We start from the raw sequence: 5,269 nt of genomic DNA, 5'->3' as shown, positions 1-5,269 counted from the left end.
TCTTTGAAAACTCTGTCGCATTTTACTAAATCCATAAAGATTAAGCTGGCGAACTAAACTCTTCATACTTCCAGTTTCAAATATTCTGAAAGGAGCCTTTCTCTCCAAAACTTCTTTCTTGAAGAGTTCCTCATTAATCACTATAGAAGTTCCTTTCTCATCCCACCAAATTGACTTGAATTGATCACTTTCAACTATTTTCCAGAGTTTTCTGGGAAAAGTCAGAGAAAAAAAATCATTATCTTCATCTGGTTCAGAGACACAGAATGTATAACGTGGTCTTTTTATCAAGGATCCTCCTGACAAGGCCTGAAAAGCATTTTCTTCAATCATAGACCTTAGGTCCACATCTCCAGTGAATCTGTGATCACACAAAGGAGAGCTAATGGTGGCTGCGGAACCAGTCGATCCATCTTTAGGAGAATCATCTTGAATTTCTGAAGAAACATATGCCATCTCAAATAAGTTTTCCTTCAGCTACGTTTCTCATCTGCATGGCTTTGAACACTGCAGCTTCAAATGCCGCTTTGGCTGTCCTACACAGATAAACTATCCAGACTATCACAATGGTCCACCCCCTGAGTAGTTGTGACATCACAAGATGCCTGGTTTCCTAGCAATTAAAGGGTAACATTCAGGCAGAATGTTTCCTTTTGAAATTCATTCAGTTTAAATAAAATAAAATATTTAAAATAAAAATCATGTACATAGCAACCAAAAATATTAGATCTGCAAAATCTCATTTTTACAAAATTTTTTAAAGAAATTAATACATAATTATACTTAGCCCCTCATTTAAAATTATTTTCTTCCTTCTAAACACACTCTTACTAGGTTGGTACCAATAACATAAAACCTGGAAAATGAAACAGGCAAAAAAAGAGCAAAACAAAATATTTAAATAGCCCTGATGATTTATAACTTAAATCTCTGTAACCCGTATATAAAAAAAGCCGTAGCCATTGAGACCACAAGTTAGTGGTTACCCTGGGCCTAGGTGAGAGGGGAATGGAAAGTTCTATTTAATGGATTTCTTCTTACAGTATTAAAAATGTTTAAGAATTAGAGCGGTGATATGATACAACATTACGAAGATACAACTATCCCTGAATTATATGTGTTAAAATGGTTATTTTTACATAATGTATATTTTGCCTCAATTTTTTAACAGTAACCTAGATCTGTTATCACTGATGAAAATAAAATGATATTAGCTTTCTGAATATAAAGTTACCTTACCTGTTTATCTTACATAAGAAGTTTGTGTTAAATAGTATCAAATACATTTCACAGTCATATTAGTGGAATAAATATGATTTTGGGGGGGTATATCTGTAAATACCTGTTAGATACTCAGGAACTAAAGGATTTTAAAAGGTGTCAAAAGCTCTACCATGAATGAGATCCTAAAGAGTGAGAGAGAAAAAGTAACAAGAGTCTGTTATAAGTAAAATCTATTTGTATGTGTGTCTGAGTGGAAAATTGCTTTTGTTGCAACACCCAATGTACTTATATAAAAAGATTATATGGAATAATCTTTGTGCCCAACAAACAAAACATACATTTGTAAGGCAATCTTAGTTTTCAGTAAAAAGTTCCCTTTCTGTCTAGAAATAACCACACTCCATCTACAGTAAGAATTTCCATAGATTCATGATGTAATATTGTGACTGCTTTGTCTTTCTTAAGTATTCAATAAGTGTAGAAGAAATTATTTTTACAATTGCCATATTTTATCATGCCTAGAAAGACATACCAATGTTAGGAGGATGTCTTAGTTTAATATACTTTTTAAATCCAGAATTTTATGTATTAACAATAAGTAATAAAATTGGCACATCAGTAGATATTTCATGAAGATAAAAAGATACTCCCTCCAGGGTGGCTCAGTTGGTTAAGCATCCAGCTCTTGGTTTTGGCTCAGGTCATGATCTCAGGATCATGAGATCAAGTCCCATGTTAGGCTCTGCAGTCAGCCGTGAGCCTGCTTGAGATCCTGTCCCTCTCACCTCCCCCTCTCTACCACTTGTGCAAACTCTCTCAAATAAATCAATAAAATAAATCTTTTTCTTTTAAAGGAATTCCCTCCAGATACAAGTTCATGAATTTTGACAATTATTTCATTCAAACTTTTTTTTTTTTTGCAAAATTGTACAGATTTGTATTACATTCTAGGGTATTTCCTTAATCTTTCACATGCAATTTTTGTTGGGGGAGTAGTGATTATCTATGGCTACAAACAATGGGGTGGGGATGTAGAGAAAACAGCGAGTTGATGGTAGGAGCAGAAAGCAGAAATCACATTAAATGTAGAAAAGTTTCATCAAGTAGGAAGGAAAAAGAGTTTGCAGATTTTAGGGAAAAATGCCCTAATTCAGCTTTCATCTACGTCTAAATTATAAAGCTTAACTCCATAAAGGTAAAAGAAATTAGCAATTTTATCTGGAAAACATGAATATAATAGGTTGTATCTTCTTAGCTATATAGAAGAATAAGATTTCTGTCTTTGCAGTCTCTTTATCACTTAGCATGTTATGCACCTTACATTCTCCCTGGTTAAAGCTTACTCTATAACAAAATTGTTTTCTTTCTCTTCTGTCTTTGTGAAGACGTTTTATAGACTGGATGGAGATTTTGTTTTTAATTATATTCCTCCAGGATGTGTTATGTTTAACCTGGAGACTACATGAAAAGGAACAGGCAGATAAGAGAAGGTTAAGTTTGCAAAATGAGTTAGGAGATAGGAATAGTCTTGTTCAAAGGAGGTAAGTAAAGCCCCTCATTTCAGTAAGAGTCCTAAGAGATCTCAGGTTGAAAATAAATTCATTATGATTTGAACATGTTCCAAAACTATTGAACAGCAAATAAGGAGGAGCTCCAACAGCTCTTTTCAGCTGTTTCTACATATCCCTTTCTCTCCCTAAATGCACATATTTTTCAATAACTGTATCTGTCATAAATCTGGTGACTTTAGGGTTTGTTTTTCTGGAGGCTTGAAGCTAGAGACATCCTCAATCGATTCTGATACTGAAAAAAGAGAACATGCTGATGAATACTCTCGGGCTGCAGAATAGTTAAATGTTAATGTATTAAAAATATTGTATTAATAATTAGTAGAAGAATTAATTCTTAAATATTTTAAGCTAAACTCAACCAAAGTGGCAGAAATGAACTGTATTTTGAGTTATTCAGATGTTTGGTGGCACAGGCTATTTGAAATAAACAAGTCCATCTATGTACACCTGAATTCCATTGCTCTGTGAATGTTTTTAGCTTTACACTTTAAATGTTTAGACTGTCAGTGACCTGCTTTTAAACTCTAAGTTCCATCAGGGAAATTTAAATCAAAACCACATTGAGATACCACCTTACTCCAGTTAGAATGGCAAAAATAGACAAGGCAAGAAACAACAATTGCTGGAGTGGATGTGGAGAAAGGGGATCCCTCCTACCTTGTTGGTGGGAATGCAAGTTGGTACAGCCACTCTGGAAAACAGTGTGGAGGTCCCTTAAAAAGTTAAAAATTGAGCTACCCTATGATCCAGCCATTGCACTACTGGGTGTTTACCCCAAAGATACAGACGTAGTGAAGAGAAGGGCCATATGCACCCCAATGTTCATAGCAGCATTGTCCACAATAGCTAAATCGTGGAAGGAGCCGAGATGCCCTTCAACAGATGACTGGATTAAGAAGTTGTGGTCCATATATACAATGGAATATTACTCAGCTATCAGAAAGAACGATTTCTCAACATTTGCTGCAACATGGACGGGACTGGAGGAGATAATGCTAAGTGAAATAAGTCAAACAGAGAAAGACAACTATCATATGATTTCTCTCATCTATGGAACATAAGAACTAGGATGATCGGTAGGGCTGTATTTTCTACCACCTCCTTTTGAGAAATTACAATTGATTATTTCATATGTTATCCTTTTGATCCATTCATTATGAAAATCTACATTCATTATAAAAATGTCTTCCTTTGATATTTCTTATAGATCACATCTGCTAATGAGAAATTTAACCATTTTTTTCTTTGGGTATATCTATCTGACCACTCCTAGAAGTCATTTACAATTACTAAATTTCTTCTCAGAATTTCATCCACTGGTTTTAGCAGCATTTCTAACCTAGAAAATCTGATTCCAGAACTTGCTTTAAAACATTAGTTGATCATTTATGAATAGGAAGTGACTCATGTTATCCTCAGGTTTTTGCTCTGAAATCTACTTTGATATCAATATAACCACCGAGCTCTTTTATGACTAATACTTTTATGACTTTTTTCCATCCCTTTACCTGTGTTTTATTGATTAATCTTTACTAATTATCTTGGTTATCTTATTTATTTTTTATAGATTTTTATTCATTTATTGGCAAGAGAGCACAAGAAAGGGGTTCTATAGGCAGAGGAAGAGGGAGAAGAAGTCTGCCCATTAAACAAGAAGCCCAATGCAGTACTTGATCCCAGCACCCTGGGATCATGACCTCAGCTGAAGACAGACACTTTACCAACTGAACCACCCAGGTGGCCTCCTTGTTTTCTTATTTAATGTGTATTTCTTCTGCGCAGCACTTAGTTGGAGCATGCCTTTTTTTTTTTTTTTTTTTAAGATTTCATTTAGTTATTTGCCAGACAGAGAGCGAGCACAGCAGGGGGAGCAGCAGGCAGAGGGACAGGGAGAGGGAGATGCAGAAGCAGTCTCTCCACTGAGCAGAGGAGCTCCATCCCAGGACCCTGGGATCATGACCTGAGCTGAAGGCAGACGCTTCACTAATTGAGCCGCCCAGGTGTCCCAGGAGCTTGCTTTTTAAAATCCAGCCCAACAAGCTGTGCCTCTTTATTAGGGCATATAAATCATTTACAGTTAATACACTTATTAAACTTTTCTATGTACCCTATCAAGTGTGTTTGATTCCACTTAATCTCTTTTGTTGGCTTTTCAGCTATAACTGTCTTATTGCTACTTGTTGTTTTGAGTTAGTAATACACATCTTTAACATCATAATCTACCTTTAAGGGATATTATACCTCTTCATTCACAGTAAAAGCATCTGAAAATTATATACTTCCTTTCTTCTCTTACCAGCCTTTTTGCTATCATATATACTCTCATGTATAAAAGTTTACTTTTCCTTATATACCCACAGTACATTGATATTATTTTTATTTTGGTAGTCAAAACTCAGATTTAGACCAATGGAAAAGAAATTTTACAAATTTACTCAAATAATTAGAATTTTCAGTCTTTGTCCTTTTGTGTA

At 34.9% G+C, this 5,269-nt stretch overlaps 2 protein-coding genes across 5 annotated transcripts in view; one reads left to right on the top strand and one right to left on the bottom strand.

Annotated features, from left to right (window-relative positions):
* LOC103670585 (heat shock transcription factor, Y-linked-like) overlaps positions 1–456 on the bottom strand; it is a 1,639-nt gene extending 1,183 nt beyond the window's left edge. Inside the window, 1 exon segment of the mRNA XM_008699042.1 lies at positions 2–456. Within this exon segment, the coding sequence (XP_008697264.1) occupies positions 2–456 (455 nt within the window).
* TRAPPC9 (trafficking protein particle complex subunit 9) overlaps positions 1–5,269 on the top strand; it is a 599,687-nt gene that overhangs the window by 419,310 nt on the left and 175,108 nt on the right. The window lies entirely within an intron of this gene.

This window comes from Ursus maritimus, unplaced genomic scaffold (genome assembly GCF_017311325.1).
Source record: "Ursus maritimus isolate PB19 unplaced genomic scaffold, ASM1731132v1 scaffold_9, whole genome shotgun sequence".
Lineage (NCBI taxonomy): Eukaryota > Metazoa > Chordata > Mammalia > Carnivora > Ursidae > Ursus > Ursus maritimus.
Note: the sequence above shows the minus strand (reverse complement) of the source record. Positions and strands in the feature narration are given on the sequence as shown.